This window comes from Aulonocara sp. 'chitande type north' Nkhata Bay, linkage group LG13, assembly GCF_057382095.1.
Source record: "Aulonocara sp. 'chitande type north' Nkhata Bay isolate Kocher_YH1m ecotype deep benthic linkage group LG13, A_spYH_male_GT1.1, whole genome shotgun sequence".
Taxonomy (NCBI): domain Eukaryota; kingdom Metazoa; phylum Chordata; class Actinopteri; order Cichliformes; family Cichlidae; genus Aulonocara; species Aulonocara sp. 'chitande type north' Nkhata Bay.
Genome location: NC_141356.1, coordinates 31,857,581 through 31,883,050, shown reverse-complemented (window position 1 = coordinate 31,883,050; position 25,470 = coordinate 31,857,581). Strand labels below are relative to the sequence as shown.

Genomic DNA, 25,470 nt, shown 5'->3' with positions numbered 1-25,470 from the left:
CCTGCACACATGAGGACTTTGTTCTTGACGTTCAGCACGAGTGTGCTTTCTGACAGTAAAATCAGGACTGAAACAGGAAACTGAAATGTGTCCCGTGCAGGTGACCACACTGATGGAGGATGCGGCGGTGACATCGCGCGCCGTCCAGCAGCTGAGTCGGCACGTTAAGGAGCTGGAAAAGCAGATCAACGACACGGCGCGGCGCACCCAGGTGCTGTTCATGGAGACGGGGCTGGAGGTGGAGGACGCCAAAGTGAAGGTGCTGAATCGTGTAAACGAGCTGGCGGGGAAGCTGAGCCAGCAGGTTAAACGACTGGACGATGTTGAGGAGGACATGGACTGCCTGTGGACGATCCCGAACGCCTGCAAGAACAACTCGCGCATCGAATGCAACTGTGAGAGTCTGCAGGCGACCGTGGCTATCTTGCAGAGGGACTTGGCCAACGTGACCGAGCTGGCCAATGAGAACAGATTAGCTCTGGACGACAACAGCAGGGGAGGGCATTGGGGTACGAGCAGCGACTGGGAGCCGGCGGTAAAGGCGCTCCAACTTGGCCTCCACAGGGTACGAGCAATGAAACTGTAAATAAGAGCAGACACGACTTTCAGCTGATAACGATCCGGAGACAGGTCCACACAGCGTTTCTAAACAGGCTGCTTTCTGTGTTTCTGTTTCCTCTCCATCCTCCTCCTGCAGGAGCAGAGCAGGATCAGGACTCTGGACCTCGGCCTGACCCACCTGAATGCCTCAGTCTCTGGCCTGAAGCACGCAGACAGACAGCAGGACGCCAAGATAAAGGTGCTGGACACCACCTTCAACATCCTCCTCCAAGACGCCAGCCGACACAGCAGGGTACTGAAGATGTTGCTGGGAGACGAGGTGATCGACTTCTTGAAGATGATCAGCCTGAGGGAGAAGGAGAGGCAGGACCACGAGGACGAGGAGGAGGAGGAGGCTGACTTCATCTCCGTCCAGGCTCTGAAGGAGGACCTGAGGCACCTGCAGGAGCAGCTGAGAGAACACGAGCATACGATCATCATGCTGAAGCAGGGCCAGACGGGTACGCCTTTACTGTGAAGGGACAGCTGCAGGCAGCTGATGCTTTTATTTTGAATGAGCTATTCTGTCAGGGTTGCCCCCTGCTGGATGTTAGATAAAATGTACTTTTAAGAAGCTGCTTCCTGTTTTTGCTTCAACTCATTTTTGACTCGTCTGTTCTCAGGAGGCAGAGAGGAGGTGCCATCTGCAGACCAGCCTCCCTCCTGGTTGCCCGGTGACCCAAGGAGGGGCGGCGGCGACGGACTTCCTGCTAGGGAGCAGCAGATGCTCTTCCATCCCGGGGATGGCGGTGACCTATGGAACCTGGAGAGGAAGGTGGAGGAGGTGGAGCGCAGGCTATCCCAGCTGGAGGAGAAAACGTGCTCCTGCCCCAACGCCTCACGTGTGGCTGCCACGGTGATGAATGAGGTGACTTGGCTGAAAAAGGGGCTGGAGCAACACCTGGGGGTGTTCAAGAACGTCTTCAGCAACGCCGACGTGCTGGCGAGATCCAACGCCACGCTGGAGCTGGATAAGCTGTGGCAGCTGCTGAAGAAGAAAGAGAAGAAGAAGCAAGGAGGACGGAGGGAGGAGTCAGAGAGGGGAGGAAAGCGGCGCAGCAGGAGGGAGTCACCAGGTGAGGTTTCAGGTAACACACTGCTGCCCAACAGTGTCTTAATGTTTTATTGATAATAGTTGTTTGTTTGTTGGTTTTTTTCTTTACATCTTCTTCCATTGTCCCCTCCTCTTCTCTCCAGGTGAACCCGTCCCCGCCAGCCTATCAGAACGTGCCCCGCTGTTCGTTGCTCGGTCTCTTCAGAGCGTCTCTGGCGTTGTTGTTTTTGAGCCGTCTTTGACCCAGGGTCAGTTTTACTCTGGCAGTACCTTCACGGTTCCAGTGGATGGGATCTACCTGTTTGTCCTCACCTTGCACCTGAGACCAGGCCCCGCCCATGTGGTCCTAAGGAGCATGGGGGAGGAGGAGGAGAAGGGCGGAGCGTGGGTGCCTCTGCAGAGGCAGGAAGTAAGTAAGGAGGGGCCGGCTACCGGGGTCAGCCTCCTGCTGCTGAGGGAGGGGCAGGAGGTGAGGCTGGAACTGAGGGGAGGAGACTGGGCGGAGTCAGAGGACAACATGTTCGCATGTCTGCTGCTCTACCCAACCACCTGAGAGCGCTGTGGACCAATCAGCTGACAGCTGAAGGAACTGGTTGGATGAATGGACGGATGAAGGCAGCTTAGAGGACCAGGAGGAGTGAAATAATCCGATGTTGTGATTTCAGCTCAGAAGAAGAATTCTGTTTTTTTTAATGTCATATTTAGCGTGACGGCCAGTTTGGTTCCAGCAAAACACTGAGGAAAAGAATATGCTAGAAATGAGCAAAAGAAAAAATCTAAACCTCTCAAACCTACAGTATGCACTCACTGCCACTTTATTAGGTGCATCTTCCTGTAAATATCTAATCAGCCAATCACAGAGCAGCAGCTCAAAGCATTTAAGCATGCAGACGAGCTGCTGAAGTTCAGACTGAGAAAGGAGGAGTAAGAGACTCAAAGTTGGTCTGAGTGTTTCACACAGAGCTCATAGAGGAAACATCCAGTGAGCAGCTCTCAGGGAGGAAATGACTCGCTGAGGTCAGAGGACGATACACAGACTGCTTCAAGCTGATAGGAAAGAAACGGGAAGTCACTCGTTACAGCCGGGCTCTGCAGAAGAGCATCTGTGAATGTGCAGCAGCAGCAGAAGAGCAGTCCTGTGTTAAGAACAGGAAGCTGAGGCTACAGCTCACACAGAAACCTGGACAGCAGAGGATGGAGAAACGTTTCCTGCTCTGTGAGTGTCAGATGGTCAGAGTTAATCCATCCTGCCTGCGTCAGACCTCAGCCTGCTGCTGCTGCTGTGATCAGGGCCACGCCCGTCCTCTGATGTCACAAAGCGAGTTCACTCAGGCGGCTCCACAGTCACAGATCTCAGTTTAACAGAGCAGCTTTGAGATGTGGAGGAGCGGGAGGGTGTCATCACAGATGCAGCAGCTGAGTGATGATGTCGTGTCACCATGGATGAGAACCTTGTCATGTCTGTCGTGAAGGATTAAAGCAGCTCTAGGTGTACCTAATAAAGTGGCAGTAAGCCTCCAAACTACATTTTTGGTTCTACTGAAAAAAAGGCGGACGTCTGTGTGATCTTCATATGGAGAGTAACTCCTCGTTTTCATGGACGTGAAGTTTATGTTTTTATTTTTTTAAATTGTCAACACTTGCCCCGTGTATCCTGTCAGCGTTGATTCTGGGAGTTGAAGGACGGTTTGACCCGATGAGTCTTTGCTCGTGTTTTGAATCATTAGACTAAAACAGAGAGCACAGCTCAGCCTCGTGTTTCTAACATTCAGTTGCAGGTTTTGGTTATTTAAAGGTTTTTAAAAGCAGAGCTCAGCAGGAAAGCTCTGGTTTCATACATGTGACAAAAAAAAAGGATTTTCTTCTTCTGCTGTCAAAACTACAGAATCGACGTCTCCTGAAAACCCTCAGCTCTGTGCAACGCCGTGACGCTGAAAGTCTGGACGGACTTGAGTGAAAGCCACGCCCGTGTGATGGGTGGGGCTTATAGCAGAGAGCTCATACAAGCTTAAAAATGCTCAATTACTGACCAATCAGAGTGGACATAAAGTGGGAAATGTTTTTGTTATTTTAAACTTAATTTTTACTTTATTTTACATGAAGAAAATATTTGAATGTAAAGTCACGAGTTTCATGATGTAAAAACACAGCAGAAAATATTTAAATAAACCCTGAATGAGACAATGAACCAGTGAGACTTTTTCCTTTAAACATTTTATTCGTCCTCTCGTCTGTGTTCACTCTACAGCGTAGAAAAATAAGCATCAAAAATATACCAACGAAATCAAAATCCACTGTGGCAAAGCAAACGTGATGCAAAAATAACTTCATCTGAAACATCAACCTTTCACTCCGAGCTCACCTGGAGCACCACGTGGGTGGAGCCAGTGCCGGTCTTGGCAGAAAGTCTAACAAGCCAATCGGAGTAAGAAAAATAAGGGAGGCTCCTCCCCCAAATAAATGGGAGGGATGTCGAAAGAAATTGGCAACGAGCGAAAGAAACGTCTATCGTAACACTTGTGAAGTGCGCTAAAAGCGGTCAAGCTACCGCGCTAACAAACGTCATCACGGCAGCACACGAACACCTGCGACAGGTGAGCTGAAGACATGCTAAATATTAGCTGCTCAAACAAAGCTGCGGTTATTCTTCTACAATAATCTAGAGAAGAGAAATGAGCCGGCCGGGCTGCGACAGGTGAGCACGCTCAGGTTAGTTCGCCTACACACAACTACAAAAATCACCAGGAGGACGCGCTTCCACGCGTCAGCGCCACGACCCGCAAACAACTCCTGATGCTCCAATCAAAGTTGATCAACTGGACCAACAGAAGAAAGTCCTCCACCCGTGAGCCAGCATCCACCCGTCACTGAACGAGCTGAAGCCCTCATTGTTTATATACAGGTGGACCAGAGCGCCCTGCTTTTGCGGGCCGGTTCTGGCCCCCGGACCGTATATTTGACAGCTTTTCAGTTAAAACCTCCTAACAGACTAAAACAAAAAAAAATGATGCTGAGGTTAATGCAAACTGCGCCGGCTCGTTGGGGACGTTCCTCTGAAGACGGTCAGGAGCAGAGTGGTGTTCTAACGCTGGCGTCCACCAGGGGGGGCTCACGCGATAGCAGGTGAACCCACGCCAGGCATCGCAACCGTTTGTTAGCGTTTAAGTTTACAAGCAGCGCGTCTGAATTTGAGCTTTACAGAAATTATCAAACACTTCTCTAAGATCAGGACCTCGAGCGTGCTTCAGCTCTCAAACCAAGCCGCTCTTTGCTTCTGTCCAATCAGAGTTCAGGGCCGAGCAGACAGCAGGTCGCCGCTCGGAGCTTCGTGATGTCAGAGACGTGTTGGTGTGCGTGAGCTCGGCGAGGCGAGCGGAGCAGCAGGAGATCCGTGATGAAGAAGTGAGGATGAGAGGGCGACACTGCAGAGCCAATCCAAGAGTTTTCCTCCAAAGTGACATCATCACGCCGCACACACAGCGTTTGAGCTCCTTCACGATGTCAGCGAGCCACATTTGCAGTAAAACTCTCGCTGTGGTCCGATCAGCTGGTTGGCCGGAACCGAGCCACGTAGGCACCGCACGAGGAGCAACAGGAGCGCGCCGGCTCGGCAGGAAGCTGCTGGCAGAGCGAGCAGAGCTGGGGGGGCCGGCGGGGCCGAGGAGGCTGCGGGTGGCGAGCGAGGCGGGCGTCCCAAGAGGAGCTGGGCTGGACTGTCCTGGAGTTGGTATCGCGTCGCCAGTCGCCGTCTGGGGGGATGTCCAGGCGGAGTGGGTGGGCAGGGCCATCTGACGCTCTGAGGTGGTGGGGGGCGTAGCCCAATGAGGGGTGCCCGTAGTGGCCGTTGGCGCTGGCGGCGGAACGACGAGGGCGGAGCATGGTGGCGTAGAGGCTCTGCTGTCCCAGAGGGGAGGCGGGGCCGGTGCCAGCTCTGGGCCTGGGGAGGGAGGAGGTGGAGGGAGGTGGGGCTCGGCGAGGAGCTCGAGGCAGCGTGCCGTAACTCAGCGGGACGCCGTGAGCTGAAAGAGTCTGACGCCGGTCAGGCACAACCAGAACGTGCTGCTGGATGCTCGCACCAGCTCCTGAGGAAGAGGAAGAGGACACGTCAGGCGGCGTTCACGCTTTCTGCCACACCCTCAGCGCTGTGCAAAAGTCCTGAAGACGACCGGCAGAAATGAGGCGGGGCTCACACCAAACAGCCCGCCTCCATCATGTTTCAGTAACTCTGCACACGTTTCACTTTTTCCTACAAACGGTGACTCAAGACTTATGCACAGCACTGTAGGCGTGACGGGTTCACATGTACAGCACGGCAGCAGGGTCACATGACTGCAAAGGAATCATTTCCAGGTTTTCACCTGTGAGCAGGTTGCCATGGGAACGCTGGGAGCGTTTAATCAAACTAAACTGTCTGAACTACAGAGAGAATCTGACTTCAGCATTTGTTGAACTGCATTTCCCAGCATGCCCGGCCAGCTGCTCTGAAGATGGAGGTGAAGGGCCGGCACGTTACCTGAGTGTCCCCAGGATGAGGGCCTGGAGCTGGGGGGCTGTGATGTCTGCGTGGGGGGGTGCTGTGCAGGAGGAGAGGGGCCGTGGAGTCGGGGCTGGTGGTGGTGGGAGTGGTCTGCAGTGAAGGAGGGAGAGGAGGGGGGATGCAGGGTAGAGGAGCTGGAACGACGCAGGAGGGAAGAGGAGGAGGAAGAATGTCTGAGGGGGGGTCTGGACACAGAGGGGTCCTTCAGGAGGAGGAGGAGGAGTGAAGGTGGAGGCGTCAGTGAGAAAACAAAGGGAGGGGGAGAAATGAAAACATGTTAACGTGATGAAGAAAAAAACACACATGAAACAAGAGCGAAAAGATAAAAAAAAAACAACAAACATGGGGGAGGGGCTTGCATCTTTGAGATGCAAGTCTGGGGGTGACACCATGATCGTGTCTGCGTGCACGCTGCTGAATGACTCAGTTCTCCCCTCACGTTGTAACAGATTTAGGAATCAAACCCTCGGGCCGAGGGAACGCGGTGAGGATCTGACGCCGAGCGCCGCTCAGCTGTCGGGCTCTGAGGTTAGAAGCTTAATGGGAGAACTAAACTGCCCATCAATGTTTAATGCGGCGGCCTGAGGCGATTCCTGAGGCCTGAATACGAGATGGCTGAACGCCAGCGGCGCCGAGAGCAGAGCGAAGCGTGCAGAAACACAGGAAGCTGCTGCTCAGAGACAGTTCCAGTTAAATATTCTCCATCCTCATGAGTGGTAACGTGTTTATGAGGTCACAGGCTAAAATGTGACAGCGTCACTCGATGGGTGTGACTCGAGTTCACCTGGACAGGTTCACTGATTTTTAAAGATGCCTCATTTTTCTGTGACATGGACGGAATAAAGAGGTTTCCCTGCTCTGCACCAAAGCTGAGCTCCAGGCTGCAGTTACAAGGTGCGACCACAAGGTGGCAGAAGGAAGCTGCTAGTGCCTCTGTGTGTTCCTGTCTAACTATCTTTGTGAGGACCGAAATCTGCATTCGACTACACTTGTGAGAACCGGTGTGTCCTCACAAGTTTGAAGCCTTTCTGAGGCTCAAAATGTGGTTTTAGTGTCAGGGTTACAATTAGGTCATGGTCAGGTTTAGAGTCCGGGCTAGGGAAACCATTATGTCAATGAAGGTCCTCACTAAGATAGTTGAACGAGCTTGTGTGTGTGTGTTTCTCTCTTACACAGCTGTGGGAGGGGGCGAGGTTTTGGGGTCGCGACCCGATGACGGTCCCACTGAGGCTGCGGGCGATGCGTCGCAGGTTTTCGGCGCTGTAGCTCTCGTCTTCAGCTGACGGCGGCTGCAGGTCAAACAGGAGAGTTCAGTTTTTTTAACAAGGTCGCACAAACAACGTGAACGCCGTCATCGGCTGAACGCACAGGTGTGCACACCTTCTGCAGGCCTGCTATTGGGGTCCTGTAGGCGTCTCTCTCGATCTCAGCTGTCGGCGTTTTTGAGCGTCCGGGACCCAACTGCCTCCTCCTCACGCCTGCACGCACACACACGTGCGCACACACACACACACACACACACACACTATGAACATCATTTATAGCTCACAGTCACACGGGCAGGATGGCGTCTGCTATCAGCAGCTTCATGTCTGTGACGTAGAGGAGCTGAGACCAGCGTTGGTGCCTCACGTTTGATCCGTTTCACTCACTGCAGGAAACTTAAAGTGCATTGTGGGTAAACACGGAGCAGGCGTTGCTTCTGCTGGAACAATCTGAACTTGTTTTATTAACTCGTGTTAGCAGCGCCATCAGTTCACGTTTATGACGGCATGAACAGGTCAGCTGAGCGAAGGCTCCTGATTGGTTGGAACTATTAATAAATGTCCAGCTTCAACCTCTGAGGCACCAAACGCTGCAGTTCCACTGACGTCCAGCAGAGGCTCCTACCTGGTTTGCTGCCGCTCGGCTGGGGGCTGACTCCCCGGCTGCCCCGGTGCATGCTGGGAGCCAGCAGACTGGCCTGGTACAGCGATTCCAGCTCTGACAGCTCCTCGCCGGGCGTCACCAGCGCCGCCGCCACCAGTCCCCCTCCCCCAGTGCTCTGGGAGCCATAGTATCTGTTGACGTTTTCAGCCCAGCGTTCCACGGGCAGCGCCACTGTGGGCGGGGAAACGGGCAGGTCCGGGCGGCTCACTGGGGGAATGTTGGCGGGGGAGTCTGGCGGTGAGTACAGGTGCGAGCTGATTGGTGGACTGGGAGAGTCGATGACGTCTTGGTCTAGGTATAAGCACGACCAGTTCCTGGTTGCATGAGGGGCAGGGGGCGGGGACGGTATGTGGCTGGAGTCTGGGGGTGTGGCCTGAGGCTGCCGGGTGTAAGACGGTTTCAACGTCTCAACAGGTGACAGGATTTGGGGATGCAGCCGGGGTGGGGGCGGGGCTTGTACTGGAGGCACTGGGGCAGGAGATGTTATGGTCCACTGCACTGAAAGCTCCTCCTCTTCAAGCGGAGGGGGTGGAGCCAAGTCTTCCACAGGGGCATCCACACAGAGAGCAGGGAGGGAGCCGACGCTACAGAGGGTCTTCCTGTCCTCCCGAGGTGAACCTGAAGGGGCGGGGTCAGACACCAAGGTTGACTGGGGAGGCAGCGACCTAATGAGGCAGGTGGAGGGAGGCGGCGTCTGCTGGTCCACAGAGGAGGCTGATTGGCTGCTGTGCATCTCTGTCAGAAGTATTCGGCCCGAGAGAGGCTTTTCACTTTGGGGGGATAGGATAGAAAGGCGGGGGGGAGAGAGGGGTGTGTTAATGACTGGCTTTACGCCAGAGCTCTGTAAACTTCAAATATCTGCTCCATTTATCAAGACGTCACATATTTGCAAAAGTGCTCTGACGTTTTCAGAGACGTCTGTTAGCCACCAGCTGACCGCACAGCTGGAGTGGCCATTGGGCATGCCGGGCATTTGGCACTTTCATTTTCTAACGGTATAAACGATGATGGTGGTGAATTAGCCAATTGGTCATGATCAACACTGGGCTGGACCAATTACAATACATCCATGTTGAGGTGAAAAGGGAAGCGATTTGTCCCGGACTTCAGCTACAATGAAAAAGACACAAAGCTGGAGTTATTCTGTGTCTTTGCTGCACAGCTGTTTCTTCTTCTCTCATCCTCCCCCCTCCCTCTCCTGTTGCTACTTCAATCATGAAACTGATCAATGATCAGCTGATCGGCTCTCTTGTTTGTTTATCGCCCACTTTGCGCCAGAAACAGGAAACCAGCGGATGTCGCGCTAAACAACAGCAGCACATTTAAGCTTGATCAGCTGTTGTTAGAATTTATTTAATATTAATTTCTAGTATCAGCTGATGTTTGCGGGAGCCACAGCTGGAAAGCTGCTGGTCATGATGTCGGTTTGGAAACATGAAGGTGATACAAATCATACATATATACAACAGTGTACGTCACTGTCACAGCAGCTTTGCTTTCGTTCAAAGGCTTTATGGTTTTTCATGTAATACCTGGTGGGCCGGTCAATACCTGGGGCCACGCCTTGACCACCCGGTCAGCTGGTGGGTAACAGGCATCTCTGGAAACGTTAGAGCACTTTTGCAAATATGTGACGTCTTGATGAATCGAGCAGATATTTGAAGTTCACACAGCAACATCCTCACCTGAAAATATCATAAACGTTTATTTTGTGACCCAGACAGAGTAATATTTCAAACTTGGCCACTCTGTGTTTTGGATGAAATGCATTCTGGGATATTTGCCTGGGTTTAGCTACAGCAGCTAACAAGCTGATTGGAGACCAAAACAGCCAATCAGAATTTTTTGCATCCAAGTCTGTGATTGGCTGGTTTTGTGGCACAAATATAACGGTGTAGAGAAAGAGCTGAGCGCACACGGGCAGAAATGTTGAGAGCGCGAGCAACACATGCAAAAACTGAGCGAGAGGGGCTGCTGTTGTGTGTGTGTGGATAATAGCAAACACTGAAACACAGTTTTTGCACGCAGCGATGAGTTTTGTTCGCTCAAAACAAATTTCTCTTCAAAATGCAAAACTTGCAAATTTTTCTTACGTGCGCTCAGATTAGTGGCACAAAAATAACGCCACATCATCGCGTTAGAACCACATGTGTGAGTTTACTGCACGAGACTAATAATTACTGCCCGATTTATTCTCAATTTATTTTTGCTCTGGTTGAAGCTCTCGTCAGGTTCTTACATCAGCCCATGAGGAGGTAAGATGTCAGGAGTTTTGAGCTCAGCTGAGGATTTACACCTCCAACCTCCACAGGTTCTGTTCACACATCAGGAATAACAAGGTTTAATACACAGAAGGTAACAGGGCGCCACCTGCTGGTGCGTTCTGATTGGCTGATCAGGCTGCAGCGGTACCTGTGCTGTTCCTGGAGCTGCTGCTCCTCCTGCTGCTGCGGTGGTTTCTCTCTGCCTGCCTCTGAGTCCTGCTGTTGTTGCTGCAGCAGTTGCATGCGCTGCTGCAGGCTGCGGGCTCTCCTCATGCAGCGCTGCAGCCGGCTGTGACTACTAGCTCCGCCCTCAGCCACCACCGGCCGCAGTTTGGCTGCAGCCGGGTCACGATTCAACAGAAAATCCACAACAGAAGGAAAATGAAAAGAAAACAGAAAGAGAGAAAAGAATAAAAAATGAACCAAAGATGCAGAAAAGAACTCGTTATGATGATTTCATGCAAAACAATCTGACAAAGAAAACTCACAGCTGACAGGAAATCAAACATCGCACTGCTGACATGAAGGTGGCGTGGTTATTAACGATGAAATGGAGAAATCAAGTCCAGACAGAAGGTTAAAGTAAGAGAATCACAACCAAAGAAAAACAACCCGGCTGTCAGCTTCGAGGACGCCTCCGACACGCTTGATCATCTACGGGTGACGGCGCTGAACCGCACGTTCACGTGTGACCTCACAGCGCAGGAAGTCACACATGAACCAGTAAATAACAGAGGCTGCTGTGTGATGCAGCCCAGTGTGCTTTTCTGGGATGTTTGCAGGTGTTTAGAGGAGCAGAGCTCACGGCTTCTTAGATTCACTCCAGCTGCTTTTCTCTGTGGCGAGGAAAAACTGACGTGCTGTGATGATGGTCTGTTTGATAAATGGATGACTTTCAGAATTAAACTTCTTTCCAACAGAAGACAGAGGGACCATTTGGAGTTCCAGATTACTGACAGAAATGAAGTCGAACTGTGACCCCGTCCACCTCTGACCCCTCAACGTCTCCCGTTTACAGCACTGTGTCATCTGCATACAGTGACACTCTTCTTCTTCTACTTCCTCTCATCTTTATTCTCTAACAGAAGTTTAAAACAGGCGTTCTGAAGGGAAACCGTTAGTATCAGGCTGTAAGTATGAATATTCCTGCTCTATCGTTTAACATGGGAGTTTATGGGGACAGACTCACTGCTGCCTCTGCTGGACATAAGAGGATCTGCAGGGGGCGGGGTCACACTGAGGACATTTCCTGTCTATTTTTAATGAGGACAGTCTTCACTTTGTCCCACTACAGAATGAGCCAAATCTGATGAAGTGACTCGAACCCTGAGCTGAGTTAACACTCTGTGATATTTACAGACCCTCATGGTTCACATCTGACTGACACACGTGAAGCAAACAGCGGCGAATACAGACGCAGTAATGATGTCGTCAAAAACCATCCCGATGTTTGTTTGGGTGAGCGGATTGTTTAAAGCTCGATTCAGCTTCTCGCGTTCGTGTGTGTGTAAGTCGGCCGTCAGGTTTCTGCCTGGCTGCGTTCAAAGTGGAGAGAGTGTGGTTAGTGGCAGTGGGAGGAGCTTACAGACAGCTTCATTGACAGCTGACAGCGCGGCGGCGACCTCGCCTGCCTGCTCCAGACGCATCGACTGGTCCAGCAGGAGCTCCGCCTCTGACACGCACCGCTCGTAAGTGTCCGATTTACCTGCAGAGCAAAAGAGGAAGACGCACACAGCTTTAAACTTTGTGTTTTCACGGAGTCCTTCCCGACTCCCCCGCGGACTTTCCACTGAACTCCCAACACCTCGATGCGTCTCTCCTTCTGCTCGCGACACTAGCTAACCGTCCAATCAAACAACCCACTCGCAGCACGAGACAAACGCCACATAACGAGAGAAAAAACAAAGAGGAAGCAACAAGAGTGAGAATTACAGCCAACAGGATTTTCAAAATAAAACCATTTTTTATGAAATCGTGAATTTAGTAACAGTCTGAGCTGAAGCGTGTCTGTGTGTGTGTCTGTGTGTGTGTCAGTGTGCGTCAGTGTGTGTGTGTCAGTGTGTGTGTGTCAGTGTGTGTGTGTCAGTGTGTCTGTGTGTGTGTCTGTGTGTGTGTCAGTGTGCGTCAGTGTGTGTGTGTCAGTGTGTGTGTGTCTGTGTGTGTGTCTGTGTGTGTGTCAGTGTGCGTCAGTGTGTGTGTGTCAGTGTGTGTGTGTCAGTGTGTGTGTGTCAGTGTGTCTGTGTGCGTCAGTGTGTGTGTGTGTCAGTGTGTGTGCGTGCATGTGTCAGTGTGTGTCAGTGTATTTGTGTCAGCGTGTGTGTCTGTGTGTGTCAGTGTGTGTGTGTGTGTCTGTGTGTGTGTGTACCCTGGATCTGCAGCTGGTCCAGGTCCAGGTACTTGCTGGGTCTCGGGTTGAAGCCGAGCGCCGCCTCCCTCTCCTTCTCCTGCCGCCGCTGCTGCTCCTCCTCCCTCGCTCTCCTCAGCACCTCCTCCTGCAGCTCGTCCAGCTCGCTGCGGCCTGCAGAGGGCGCTGCAACAACACCATCAGCATTAATATATAAAACAAGTTTGCACGCCGGAGTAAAGTCGGCCTGTTGACATGCAGAGCTGAGAGCTCAACGTCTGCATGAGCAAGAACACGAAGACGTTCGTACCGAGGCTCCCCCTGCTGGACGAGCTGAGCTCCTGCAGCAAAGCGCCGCTGCTCTTCGAGCGGGCGTTCCTCCACGAGGGTCCTGAGGAGGAAGAGGACGACAAAGCCTTCTTCACCACACACTCCCTGAAGAGGAGAAACAGAGACACGTTTAGCGTCAGGAGCTGAAGTTTCATATAACAGAGCCAATCCTGAGTTTAGACTCCACTGAACACTCATATTCTGTCATACAGGTTCAGGGGCAGGGTCATTCTTTAATGACTTTACAAGAACGAACTCTCAAACCACCAAAGGAGTCACTTAGCATGACAGGAAAGTTTAACTGCTGCAGCAGGACGGGGTCGTAATCAGCTCTGCTCCTAATCTGACAAACCCGCTGCAGAAACACAGCGACGGCGATCCTGCGTGTTTTCTTTTGTGTATTATTTGTTTTTACAGGATCTGATTGGTGCAAATGGTTTATTTTTGCCAATTGTTTGAGTAAACAGGGCACATGGGCAGTTCAAGGACCACTGAAAAGGTGGAAATTTCCTGATTATGCCACTTTTTACAGCTTTGTTTATACAGATGAGAAAATGTGCATTTTTAAATCTGCTGAAGGATTTATTTTATATTTACATTATTTTTATTGCATTGTTTTCTTTTTATTTAATGGAGTTCTTTTATTATTGTACCTTTTATTTCACTTTGTGCTTTTATTATCTCATCGTATGTTGTTTTTTACGTTACTGTGTTCGCGTACACGCCATCTCACGTTTGAATTTACTCCCTTGTTCTGTCTTTAATAAATATAATTATTTTACTTAAACAGTGACTTCACGTAAGGTGCGATACGATCTGCCGACTGGAGTATTGATCGATTGATGACGACCTTCTGGAGCTCACCTGTCTCCCGGGTTCAGGTCCAGGCTGACCGGGCTGCTGCTGTTCCTCTCGCTGCTCTCGTAGCCGCTCTCCATCCTCTGGATCAGCCTGGGTGGAGCAGCAGGAGGAGCAGCGGGAGACAGCACGGCTCCTCCCGCTCCTTCGTTCTCACCTCCCGGTCCAGCTCCACCTCCTCTGTGGCTGCTGGAGAAGGAGGCGGGGAGAGTCCTGGAGGAGCCCGTCCGGACAGGCGTCACCTCCTCCAGGGCCGAGGAGGCGTCCTGAGCTCCACAGTCGTCGAGCAGCGGCGCTCCGAGGGGGCTGTACCCTGCTTGCCTCCGCCTCTCGCGGTTAAAGATGCTGTCGATGTTGAGCGCCTCCCTCCGGGGCCTCCAAGCCGGCCGGTACCTCCCTGTTCCCCCGGAGGAGCTGGACTTTGACTCGCTGCTGGTGCTGTCGGCCTCCCAGTCCTGAGCTTTCCCAGCGGAGGAGGAGGAGGAAGGAGCGGCGCTGCTGGCAGGGAGGTGGTGGTGATGGCTGCTGTTCGAGGAGGGGGTGATTTCAGAGGAGAAGCCGGCGGCCGGCAGAGACGTGGAGGAGGAGGAGGAGAGGGGTCGGCTGTGGATGATGTTGCTCATGGTCTCCTTGAAGTCTCGCAGGCGGCTGGTCGATGATGAGAAGGAAGACGAAGGTTTGGGGAGGTGACGAGGAACCTGCTGCTCCTTTAACGTCTCGCCTGGAGGAGGAGAAAAGCAGGAGTAAGAAAAGACGAGGAGGAGAAGGAGTAACCTTACCCCAGAGGAGAGTGAACGAAGGAGGTGGATGAATGACTGGATGGGAAATAAAAACACGGCTTCACCTTCAGAATCAGCTGATCTACGCCCTGAGACTTTGCTCCACCCACATACACTACACCTACACAGCTGGTGCTGAATTATCAGAGGTCACAAAAATGCCACTAGATGGCGCTATGGCCCAGAAATCATCCTGCTGTGAAACTCGAGTGTTTGTCGCCAGGCTGAGCGTGGGCTCGTGATACTTTTAGACTCATGTCACATGTCAGGCAGTTCACAGAGCAAGTCTTTGGCCTAAGCCCCGCCTACCCTCACTGTGGTAACCAGCCGACGACGCTTCGTTCTCAGGTTTAGACCGCCGGTGGCGGCTAGCGCTCCGCCTCCTATCCCCGGCCACGCCTCCTTTCCTCGGAGGCTGATGCTGCTCACCGTCCGTCGCGTGGCCTTAGCAACAAGAAGCAGGGCAACACATGTTCACAGCGTGACCGCCATGATAGGAAAAAGAAGCAGAATGCATGAATGCGATTGGCTGCATAGATGGGTCACATGACTGAGGCGGAGCAATGAATGAATGTAACCGTCACGTTCATTAAATCCTGTTTCATCGCACCGAGCGTCCAAAGCACAAAGATGGAGAACGTTCGTTTATTCTGGAAGAAAATACGAAACATTTCCTGCTGTTTGACGAAAATATGGTTTAAGCTCAAGATTAAATTAAAGCCCAGTTTATGGTAGTGCTGGTTACCACAGGAACACCAGCTCCTTTTTAAAAACTAAAGCTTCAAACTGAACACAGTTAAGAAAACTGGCTGTTGATGTGGGCATCTCTGCTAGGAAGACACCCACGCCTTCCATCTTTGAACTTAGGACCGCTGGTGGACTCACATGCTGGCAGACACTAAAAAGGGTTCCAGTGTCTCCGGTTCCCCCCTCTGACCCACCTACGGTATCCAGGCTGCAGAGCGAGGCGTGCGGGGCTCCGTCTGGGCGGTCGATGCAGATGACGGTTCCCTGGGAGTCGGAGGAGTAGCGACTGGCCAGGGACTCATGGTGCGAGTGGGAGGGCTGTCGGTACGAGTAGCTCTCCGTCGACGAATCGGTGCGAGTGTCGCTGGAGATCGACGGCTCGCGGCCTGGGCGAGTGGGAGGCGGAGGATGGAGGGAGGAGGTCAGTGGAGATGGACTCACACAAACACAGCACAACAAAAGCACTCATCACATCAGACACGCCTAAACATTAAGAACTACTTCTACTGCTCCTCCAGCTGCCGCCTGCCAGTAAAAGTGTTATTGGAGCGACTGAGGCTGGTTTAGTTACCTGAGTGTTTGCTGCTGTGCTACTACTACGACTCCTAGCTGTGTTGTAGTTACCCGAGTCTTCGCTGTCGTAACAGGCCTTGTTGAGGTGGTGGAGGTCGAGGCGCGAGGGCAGGTCCTGCGCAGACACCGGCGTCCCCCGCGGGTCGGCGTACAGCAGCAGCAGCGGCTGGTAGTGGCCTTTAATGCAGCGCGAAACCACGTCGATCCACTTGGGCCCGATCTGCAGGACAGCGACGGAAACCAGCAAGACATCAGTGAGTCACAAACCTGCACACACACACACACAGACACACACACACACACACACAGACACATGCAGACACACACACGCACACACACACACGCACACAGACACATGCAGACACACACACGCACACACACACACACACACACACACGCACACAGACACACACACACACACACACACACGCACACACACACACAGACACGGACACACACACAGACACGCACACACACACAGACACGCACACACACGCAGACACACACACACACACGCACACACACGCAGACACACACACACACGCAGACACACACACACACACACACACACGCAGACACACGCAGACACACACACACACACACACACACACGCAGACACACACGCACACACACGCAGACACACACACACATGCAGACACACACACACACACGCACACGCAGACACACGCAGACACACACACACACACACACACACGCAGACACACACACACACGCACACACACGCAGACACACACACACACGCACACACACGCAGACACACACACACGCAGACACACACACACACACACACACACACACACACACACAGCACCAACAGCAAAGAGCTGCAGACCAATGAGAAAGCAGCAAGAACATCTCTAACCTGAGTCTAACAGCAGACACGAACAGACGCTTCGCTCTGAGCAGGATTGTAATGCGTACTCGTGCACATGAAGTCAGGGCACTAGTGAACAATCCCCTGGTTCTTATACTGAACAACAAGCAGCCACTTTGTTCCTCGACATCCTTCGGCTGGTCCTGGATCTGTTCTGGAGACCTCCTGTGAGCTGGAGGAGAACTCCAAGCAGATCCTGCTGGTTCAAAGAGCTCACAGAGGCTGCAGCAAAATCTGATGCTCTGCTTTAATCTAGATATATCCTAAATGTTCGAGTGCAGGTTAGAAGATGCTTTTAAAAGACACCAAATCACACTGAGCAGTTCCAGAGCTGCAGAGCTGTTACCCACTAAAGCCTGAAATCTACACTGAAGCGCAGTTTCACACCGGCTAACAGGTTAAACAGCAAGAACAAATGTTTGAGGTCAGACGTGCAAACTTGAGAACGAACGGGATAAAAACCTGCAGTTCCTCTGGGAGTCCGCCCCCAAAGATGCTCATGTTAAAACTTTACAGCAGAAATAAACACGTTTACAGCCGGACACAAACTGTTTGGTCTAAAAACAGTTTTAAACTTTTGTTACAGAATAAAGATTGAGAGGAAGTGAAAGAGAGGAATGAGCAGGAGAAGAGTGTCACTGTATGCAGATGACACCGTTTTACATATCGGAGAAGAGACTGGCCAACAGTTTATCAGGAGACGGAGACAAACAACTGTTAGGGGCGTGGCCTCTGTGACTGACAGGTAGATGGTGGAGGTCCCTGAGCTCTCTAACTTGACGTAACCAATAACACGGCTGCTGTGAGGTTGCTGTACTAACACTGTCTGCAGTTAATTGGATGTCACTGAGCTCTGATTAACACTAAGCTGTGTCTGCTTGTTGCCCCTGTTGAGGCTACAAAGCCCTGAAAACAGTGGGAGGAGTCACGGTGCTGCATCCAGTTCTTGTCTAAAATCTCATTTCAGTGCTGCCAAAAAAAAAAAAAGTTGCCAGGCATCTGTCTCCACCGCAGACAGTTCCTGTTCCCGTAATTACCAAGAATGAACTTATTACCTTTCTTTAACCTTAAGTGTTTCTGTATAAACTTCAGGCAAAAATATAGAAACAAATTTAAAGCAATAATCTTGAATTAATGGAAGATAATTCAAGCCAACAGTTGGGAAGGTGAGGAGGAGCCGGTGCTTTACCGGCTGCAGTCGGGACGTCCAGATGCTGACAGCAGCTCACGGCTTCGTGATGGAAAAACGCCTCCTCCCCATCCTCCCGCTCAGTGTGTCTTTGTAAAATCCTCCTGCTCGATTACTTCAACACTTCCTCCGATTCTTCCAAACATCCAAAAGCTTCAGCCCCGCTCGGCTGTGACAGGACGTCCGCGGGATTCAGCACGCCGCGCCGACCCGGCCGTGTGAAAATATGTGTTTGTTTAAGAGAAAGAGACAGAATGAAAGTCTGCAGCGTGAGCAAAAGTGTCGCTGTGGTGTGAGCGCGCTCTGACCACACCCTCCACTCTGTCCAGCTGGACTGGTCAACAATAGAGGGATATCCTTGTTTTCACAACCAGCAGAGAGTGAGGGAGTGCGGGGAATGACATCTCTCTTTCCATCAGAGAGCGTCGATGACAGAAGAGAGAGGCGACAGGGAGCAGGAGGAGGCAGGAGGAAAGAGGTGATAGTGGGGAGGTCGAGGGAAGGACAGGAAGCACATGAGGTCATTTCTCTTCCTGACCACACACGGAAATTTGATTGTGTATCAGTTAACCCCACAACTCCCAAAGTCTGGGCCACCGCCCCCTGGTGGGCTGTGGAGGTGTTGCGGGTGGGCCCCCCGAGCCTAAATAAAGCGAAGCAGCGCGACTTAAATAACGAGGCTTTTTAATCCATAACCACCTGCTGCTCATCTGGGTCCAGATCGTGGTGGTGTGGGTCTAAACACCCTCTTATCATCACCTCCAGCTAGAGGACAGATGCTGAACCCGAGCTCCTCAGCCCGTCTCTGAGGCTGAGCCCGCTCACGCCTCACCACCACACCGCTCGGCTGCACTTCCTCCTCCGTCCTGAAGATGACCCCGAGATAATGAAACCCCCCCTGATCCAGCTGCTTCACACTCAGCTGCGAACCTTAACGATGAGAACCACATCGTCTGCAAAAGCAGGGACGAGATCCTGACACCACGCCCCCACGTCCACACGGTGAGAACACGTGGCTCTGAGAAGTCTCCTAACAGCAAACTGTTCTTTTTGATGCAGATCAAAGGTCAAAGCTTTCCTTTACATCACAAACACACACAAATCGCACTACAGCAGAGTCTAACCGGCCTCGGTGGCACTGCACCTCGTTATTACTACGTTATTACAAGTGTCTTGGTGAGCAGAGAAACTCATCCTCCGCCTCACGACACGACCGTGAGAATAAAGTAAAGGAAAGCGTTTGACACATCTGTCGCTGCAGATGTTTCTACCTGTGTGCACACATACCTCTTTGACATGTGCGTCATCAAAGTACATCCACCGGCGGATCTTAGTCTGGAAGAAGAAAGTGGAGTAATGTTTCCCGTAGTAGCACACCATCCCGACCAGGTACAGCTCGGACTGCCGAGCCTTCTCCTCAGTCACCCTGTAGAACAGCTGCAGAGAGGGGAAGATGTCACCGCACGCCGCCGACGCTCGCGTTTACCCTTCGCTTTGTTCAGACCGTGCTTTAATGCCGTGTCTTATTCTACTTACATCCCCGAGGCGCAGGCAGGTTCCCAGGGTGTGGATGACGTCCTCGGCCAGGTCCGAGTGATCCGAGTCCCACACCAGGCCGATGGTGATGATCTCCGGACTGTTGAGGAGGACGCGAGCCATCCGCAGCTGCTGACCGCACTGACTCTGAGGAAGAGGAGGAGGAAGAAAGGTGAGCCGTGACCTCTGAGTGCTTCACGCCAGTCAGTGTGTGTGCGTCGCAGGAGAGCTGCTGCTCACAGGACAGTTGCGCAGGTCCCCCATGCTGGCGTTTCGTAGCAGCTCCCCGAACATGCCCGGGGTCGCCTTCTCCCTCGACTCCAACATCTTCACTGCCTGGTTACTGAGGAGGAGGAGGAGGAGTGTTACTGTGTGTGAGTCAGTTCTTCATGATGAAGAAGCTCCAGTCTTCAATAAATATGATCTGGTAAACGCTGGATTTACTTACCACAGGGAGGTGGTGGAGATGTAGTGGACCATCTGAATGAAGGGCAGAGGATCCGAGGAGGCTCCACAGCTGCTGCACACACACTGAACCAGACGGGAGGTGAACACGGAGTGTGTGTGTGTCTCTGTGTGTGTGTCTCTGTGTGTGTGTCTCTGTGTGTGTCTCTGTGTCTGTGTGTGTGTGTCTCTGTGTCTGTGTGTGTGTGTGTGTCTCTGTGTGTGTGTGTGTGTGTCTCTGTATGTGTGTGTCTGTGTCTCTGTGTGTGTGTGTGTCTCTGTGTCTGTCTGTGTGTGTCTCCGTGTGTGTGTGTGTGTCTCTGTGTGTGTCTCTGTCTGTGTCTCTGTGTGTGTGTGTGTCTCTGTGTCTGTCTGTGTGTGTCTCCGTGTGTGTGTGTGTGTCTCTGTCTGTGTCTCTGTCTGTGTCTCTGTGTGTGTGTGTGTCTCTGTGTCTGTCTGTGTGTGTCTCCGTGTGTGTGTGTGTGTCTCTGTGTGTGTGTCTCTGTGTGTCTGTGTGTGTCTCTGTGTCTGTGTGTGTGTGTCTGTGTGTGTCTGTGTGTGTGTGTGTCTCTGTCTGTGTGTGTCTGTGTGTGTGTGTGTCTCTGTCTGTGTGTGTGTGTGTGTGTGTCTCTGTCTGTGTGTGTGTGTGTGTGTGTGTGTGTGTGTGTGTGTGTGTGTGTGTGTGTGTGTCTCTGTCTGTGTGTGTGTGTGTGTGTGTGTGTGTGTGTCTCTGTCTGTGTGTGTGTGTGTGTGTGTGTGTGTCTCTGTCTGTGTGTCTCTGTCTGTGTGTGTGTGTGTGTCTCTGTCTGTGTGTGTGTGTGTGTCTCTGTCTGTGTGTGTGTGTGTGTGTGTGTGTCTCTGTCTGTGTGTGTGTGTGTGTGTGTGTGTGTGTGTGTGTGTGTGTCTCTGTCTGTGTGTGTGTGTGTGTGTGTGTGTCTCTGTCTGTGTGTGTGTGTGTGTGTGTGTGTGTGTGTGTGTGTGTGTCTCTGTCTGTGTGTGTGTGTGTGTGTGTGTGTGTGTGTGTGTGTGTGTCTCTGTCTGTGTGTGTGTGTGTGTGTGTGTGTCTCTGTCTGTGTGTGTGTGTGTGTGTGTGTGTCTGTCTCTGTGTCTCTGTGTGTGTGTGTCTCTGTGTCTGTCTGTGTGTGTCTGTCTCTGTGTGTGTCTGTGTGTGTCTGTCTCTGTGTGTGTCTGTCTCTGTGTCTGTCTGTGTGTGTCTGTCTGTGTGTGTCTGTCTCTGTGTGTGTCTGTCTCTGTGTGTGTCTGTGTGTGTCTCTGTGTCTGTGTGTGTGTCTGTGTGTGTTGACTCTTCATGCTCATACAGTCAAAGTACAAAAGTAAAATATCAGGTAAAGTTAGGAAATGAAGCCACCTGCAGGTGTGTGAAGCAGCAGGTAAACCAGTGACAGATGATTGTTTTAAAGCGACTCGTTAATAAAAAGAAAAGGAATATTACTGGTTTTTAACTGGTTTTACAGTCATTGCACCTGACTGACTGGTTAAACCCTCTCTGTGATCCCAGAGTTTCTTCCTCACCTGCTCATAGAGCATCATGGCGAACTTCTGGTGGGGGATGCAGTGTCTGGCTGTGCAGATGTCTTCTTTGGTCTCGTCTGCGATGTGGAAGTGGATCCTCATCAGGATGTTTTCCTGCACAGACGCAGAAGTGAAGCCTGAGCTTAGATAATCGAGTGAACGCGGCGAGGGCCCGCGGGCACGCCCGAGCTACTGAAACGCTGGTTCTGATTGGTCAAAGTGTAATCTCTACTGTAACACTGATCAAGCGCTGCAGCGCCTCCAGAGTTTGTGTGTCATCGTCTTACGAAGCACTCCGCAGCGTCGTCCATGATGCCGAGCTGAAACCGCTGCTTGTCCTGGAAGGTTTTGGCGAGCGCGCTGCGGAGCGCGTCGGACGGCAAAACTTTGTCGCTGCTGTACTGGAACTGAGCAAAGATGCTCTGTGGAATGGAGAGGTCAGGGGTCAGTGAGAGGAGGGACCGGGGTCAGGGGTTGAGGGTCAGGTTTGGAGAGGTTCTCACCTTCAGAGCGCAGAAAATGCACGAGTCCTCCATGCACTTATGGGTGGTCAGCTGACGGAAACTGCGGCGGAAGATGTCGAGGTGCCAGAGGACCTGAGAGGAGGAAAAACAAGTTTTAAAACGAAACAACGCAGGGGAGCATTCTGGGAAACGGAGTCAGAGCTTCACCTCAGCAGCACAAGTCCTTACTGACGGTGTGTCTCTGTGCTGCTGCTCTAACTCCACCAAACACATCGCCACACCTGTCAGCCAATCACCTGTCAGCACGAACCAACAGCCAATGCTGTCCTGACCAATCAGAGAGCGGGCTTAGTGACCTGAGGAGTTGCAGAAGTAAAAGTAAAGTCTGTGTGTCAGACCAAGTTCGTCAGCATCTCGGTCTGCTGCAGGAAACCGTCTGCACCGCGTGATGAAGACGTCTGCGGCGCGATGATGGGAGCTGGCGTGAGCGTGCCCAGAGGACAAACTGCTGCAGCTGTATGTGTGCGCATGTGTGTGCATGACTGACAGGAAGAGAAAACACGACGCTGCACGTGTCACAGACAGCAAACATCAGCTCGCCGCTCAGTTTCACTGCAGACTTTATAAAAGCTCGTTTAGCAGATCTTAGTGACTCACGCTGACCAGGATCAGTCATCAGGTGTGAATCACCTGCAGGACACACTCGAGACGGAGGGCGCGTCTTTAAAAACATTCTTTCAGTCAACAATCACCTGAAGACACCAAGAAAAACAACCAGAGAGCGGTGGGCGGGCCGCCTGGGAGACTCATCTTTTTAATCTGTCTGCGAGAACAACACCATCTGCAACTGATTTTCCACAACACCACACATTTAGTTTATTTTTGGCTCTTATTTTGAAAGTTCAGTCAGCACAGCTTTTACCATTTTGTCTTTTCCTCACCAGCTGGCTCGCCGCCGCTCACCACAGAGCCGCTTCTCGCCTCCAGAGACGATCTCGTAAATAAAATGTTTGCAGAGCAGAAACTGCAAACTGAATTATGTAATATTTAATGTAAGAAAGTGCCTCACGCTGCACACAAAGTCTGTGAAATACACGCTTTAATTTGAATGCTGGGGTTTCTGCACCTTCACCACATCAGAGCTAAGACGAATTAAAACCTCTGTTGATATCACACAGAAACAAACACTGACAGGAAACTGAATTAGTGGAGCAGAAGCTAAAGACGGCTCTGAGGATTTAAGCCGAGACCAGAAACCATCGAAGCAAACGTGTCAGAGCCGGAGGAAAGACATCAGGACTCGCCGGGTGGATAAGGGCGGCGCTACACCAAAACTCACCAGACTGAGACCGGAGCAGCCGTGAGGGCCGGCGTGGGTTAAAGGGGCATTACGCCGCGTTAGCTGAACCCCGCGGAGAAGCCGGGCGCCTCGCCTCCCGCCGAGCAGCAGGAATCCAGACACGGAGGAATTTTTTCATCACTTTACTCATGAGGAGGGTTTTAAAACGATCCGCGGGGGCCCGGAGGGTCGGACAGTTCTGAATCCTGCAGTGTGTGTTTGTGTTTGTCTCAGTGACTGAGACGTGCCTGCAGCCGGGGCCGGCACCGAGCCGCCAACCGCAGAAAGATCCCAGCTGAGCTCGTGATAGAGGAGCAGAAACAGCCAGGCCTAACCACTCAGCCATCTGAAACAGTGAACCAACCATAACCACGGTTTAACCATTACTATGCTTTAAACTTGCAGGGTTTACATTTAAAGACAGTCCCTGATGGAGGTGTCGACACGGTGATCTGATCCATTCACAACCTCACGACCTGCAGACTTCACATCAAACAGCCTGTGAGAACATGGATGACTTACTTTCATTCACAGTGAGCTGAATCCCTTCATGAAACATTTCACACTAACGCAGGAAATTATCATCAGAACAAACTCGTGCTGCAGACAAATGCTGGTGTGTTTGAAGCACACAGCCGGGTGTCTATTACACCGACACGGGGTGAACAGAAATGTGCTGATCAGGACGATTCAGACGTGATGCTGGGGCTTAAAAGCAGACGGAGAGGCGCTGATCTGATTCACGCTTGGACCTGAGTCCTCAGTGAAACAAACTGCGGCGTCAGCATTTGGTCGTTTGCTTCCTCCTTCCTGTCCCCGCCACCCCCGCCGGCTGCAATATGTCGCTGCGGCCTCCAGCAGGTCGACCAGGTAACAAACCGTCTGTGCAGATCTGCACGCCGAGCACACGTCCCACAGAGGAATCAGCGTTTAGCGCTTTTTTTGCTTTGAAAGGATAAAATCAGCCTGCAGGACGCAGCAGGAGGAAACATCAACACCTGAGCACAAAGATCAGCCGGACGAGCCGCAGTCGTCACTTAAATCAAAGCCCAAACGGAAACCTGCAGGACGAACAACACGCAAACACAAAGGGTCCACCACAGACTCTACGGGAGCGACACTCAGCTGATAATCAGGAACATCCAATCAAAATCTGAGATGTTCCCTCGGTCCGTTAGTACAGTGACATCACAGCAGCATTTTACTGATGAGGCCATTAAAAAACAGCACAAACACGGTCCAGAGGTCCAGTTCAGGTGAAGCTAGCAGACAGCTAGCAGCTACAGCCACCTGTGTCACCATCCACCTGTCAGCCAAAGAGGCCACGCCCCTAATAATGCTAACTTTAATACAATTTAAACACATGCTGTGAGGGGGAATTATCGCTAGAGAACAATCAGTGTGCGTATCAGGTTATGAATGCTGGAAAGATTTAACATTGGAGTCAATGGGGACAGATTCACTGAATTTCCAGGATCAACAACTGAAAAAGTTTGATGTTTGCAGCCTGAAGCCTTTAAAAAATGAGCTCTGTGGTGTTTTACATGCTGTGTTCTTACACCTGTGCTGCTCATACTACACATGCATGATAACATCAACTCACACGTGAGTGACCAAAGTAAAATAAAGTCAGAGTGTGCGAGGCTTTCTTGGAGAGGTGGATGTTCTGAGCAGCAGCAGCAGCAGGAGGATGATGATATTGATAGAGTGTGAGCAGCTGCTTGTTACTGCGATCTTCTTCCTCTTCACTTTGCCTTCATCACATCGAAGCCTCTGTGCGTCCCGTCAGTACTGATGTCTCTCCGATCCGCCACCTACTCAGCTCGGCGCGGCGCCCCACAGGCTCGCTCCGTTTGATCCGTTACGGTTTGACGTGACCGGGCGGACGGACAGCTGCAGGGTCCAAAAGGTGCAGGAGTCAGGAGGAAGCATGTGTTCATGGTCGGACGGACACCTGAGGCAGGTCGTTACCTCAGACTCTTTGATGTTGATCCAAGAAGTCGGAGCTCCAGTTTTGCCGATCGGAATTCTGGGACTCATGGGTGTGTGAGAAAC

The 25,470-nt window shown here is 51.8% G+C and overlaps 2 protein-coding genes across 11 annotated transcripts in view; one reads left to right on the top strand and one right to left on the bottom strand.

Moving 5' to 3' along the window:
• mmrn2a (multimerin 2a) overlaps positions 1-3,859 on the top strand; it is a 29,397-nt gene extending 25,538 nt beyond the window's left edge. Inside the window, exons 8-11 of one of the 2 annotated variants that reach the window (XM_086259960.1) lie at positions 101-565; positions 698-1,061; positions 1,224-1,676; positions 1,798-3,859. In XM_086259960.1, coding sequence (XP_086116086.1) covers positions 101-565; positions 698-1,061; positions 1,224-1,676; positions 1,798-2,207 — 1,692 coding nt within the window. In that variant the 3' untranslated portion in view covers positions 2,208-3,859. Of the gene's footprint in view, positions 1-100; positions 566-697; positions 1,062-1,223; positions 1,689-1,797 lie in introns of both variants that reach the window. The other variant, XM_086259959.1, reaches the window with a different exon arrangement.
• The window catches only part of usp54a (ubiquitin specific peptidase 54a), a 42,097-nt gene continuing 20,479 nt past the window's right edge, over positions 3,853-25,470 (bottom strand). For 7 of the 9 annotated variants that reach the window (XM_086259952.1, XM_086259954.1, XM_086259957.1 and 4 more), the window contains 20 exons: positions 22,116-22,208; positions 21,900-22,034; positions 21,613-21,726; positions 20,084-20,166; positions 19,876-19,978; positions 19,636-19,782; positions 19,387-19,536; positions 16,067-16,235; positions 15,637-15,828; positions 15,005-15,139; positions 13,923-14,637; positions 13,039-13,163; positions 12,750-12,914; positions 11,970-12,089; positions 10,533-10,719; positions 8,082-8,890; positions 7,572-7,669; positions 7,364-7,480; positions 6,168-6,393; positions 3,853-5,736 (listed from right to left, as the gene is read on the bottom strand). In XM_086259952.1, coding sequence (XP_086116078.1) covers positions 5,198-5,736; positions 6,168-6,393; positions 7,364-7,480; positions 7,572-7,669; positions 8,082-8,890; positions 10,533-10,719; positions 11,970-12,089; positions 12,750-12,914; positions 13,039-13,163; positions 13,923-14,637; positions 15,005-15,139; positions 15,637-15,828; positions 16,067-16,235; positions 19,387-19,536; positions 19,636-19,782; positions 19,876-19,978; positions 20,084-20,166; positions 21,613-21,726; positions 21,900-22,034; positions 22,116-22,208 — 4,422 coding nt within the window. In that variant the 3' untranslated portion in view covers positions 3,853-5,197. Of the gene's footprint in view, positions 5,737-6,167; positions 6,394-7,363; positions 7,481-7,571; positions 7,670-8,081; positions 8,891-10,359; positions 10,435-10,532; positions 10,720-11,969; positions 12,090-12,749; positions 12,915-13,038; positions 13,164-13,922; positions 14,638-15,004; positions 15,140-15,636; positions 15,829-16,066; positions 16,236-19,386; positions 19,537-19,635; positions 19,783-19,875; positions 19,979-20,083; positions 20,719-21,612; positions 21,727-21,899; positions 22,035-22,115; positions 22,209-25,470 lie in introns of those variants that run through there. The other 2 variants (XM_086259958.1, XM_086259950.1) reach the window with 2 other exon arrangements.